At 43.6% G+C, this 1,020-nt stretch overlaps 1 protein-coding gene across 1 annotated transcript; it reads right to left on the reverse strand.

The window, feature by feature from the left end:
• Positions 1 to 456: 456 nt before the first annotated feature.
• On the reverse strand, positions 457 to 1,002 carry LOC118749356. Its single transcript, XM_036484150.1, has one exon. It carries the CDS (start codon positions 1,000 to 1,002, stop codon positions 457 to 459), a length of 546 nt encoding a protein of 181 aa, XP_036340043.1.
• Positions 1,003 to 1,020: the final 18 nt, after the last annotated feature.

Consider the following 1,020-nt stretch of genomic DNA (forward strand, 5'->3'; position numbering starts at 1 on the left):
GGTGAGCCACTTGTTTTGTAAGTAGAGTTGCAGCGCAAAGTTCAAGCCTAGGAATCGTCATTTTCTTGATTGGGGCAACTTTTGTTTTTGCTGTAATGAGAGAAATTGTAGCATCATTCGTTTCGTTAAGTACACGAAAATAAACAACAGCTGCCATAGCGTCTCGAGAGGCATCGGAAAAGCCATGTATTTCCAAAGTGAGCATGTTTGCAGAGGTTCCGATCCAACGAGGAATGGAGATGTGAGAGATATCTTGAAGTTGATTCCAGGACTCCCATTGAGGAGTCTTGATGTTGAAGAGGTATGACGCGTGATTAAGAGATCAGCCAAGATCGTTGAATCATTCGCTGTCCATTTAAGTAGGTTGAAACCACCTGATTTGCAAAGGTTGTCTAGCTGTTGAATCACCTCCTTTGCATCTTGAGGGGAATCCGCTCCGCCAAAGCAATCATCCACCTAAGTCCCACGTAGTAAAACATCTGTTGCGAGGGGAAAGCGATGTCCTTCATCTTTGGTTAATTGCTTAATTACGCGGTTTGCTAAGAAAGGCGCTGGACCAAGTCCGTAAGTAACAGTGGCCAACTGATATGTTAAAGGCTTCTGAAATGATTCTGGTGACCAAAGAATTCTCTGAAAACGCTGATCATCTGGATGAACCAAAATCTGCCGAAACATCATCTCCATGTCGGCTGAAAAGACTTGCGAAAATTGTCGCCACCACAAAATCACATCGGATAAGTCTGTCTGCAGCTTGGCACCGATGTGAAGGAGATCATTCAGAGAACAGCCACTACTTGTGCGACGTGACCCATTAAAAACAACTCGCAGCTTAGTAGAACTGCTAGATTCTTTAAGAAAGCCGTGATGTGGCAAGTAGTAATACTGTTGTGGTTCAGGGATGCTTTCTGGTACGCGTATCATATGACCCAGCGACTCAAATTCCCTTAAAAAGTCAGAGTATAGAGATTTTAACTTGTGATCACATGAGAAGCGTCTTATCATGCTAGACAGCATTCGAGA

The sequence above is a fragment of the Rhagoletis pomonella genome, unplaced genomic scaffold, assembly GCF_013731165.1.
Source record: "Rhagoletis pomonella isolate Grant_MI unplaced genomic scaffold, Rhpom_1.0 Rhpom_scaffold_00015, whole genome shotgun sequence".
Taxonomy (NCBI): Eukaryota; Metazoa; Arthropoda; class Insecta; order Diptera; family Tephritidae; genus Rhagoletis; species Rhagoletis pomonella.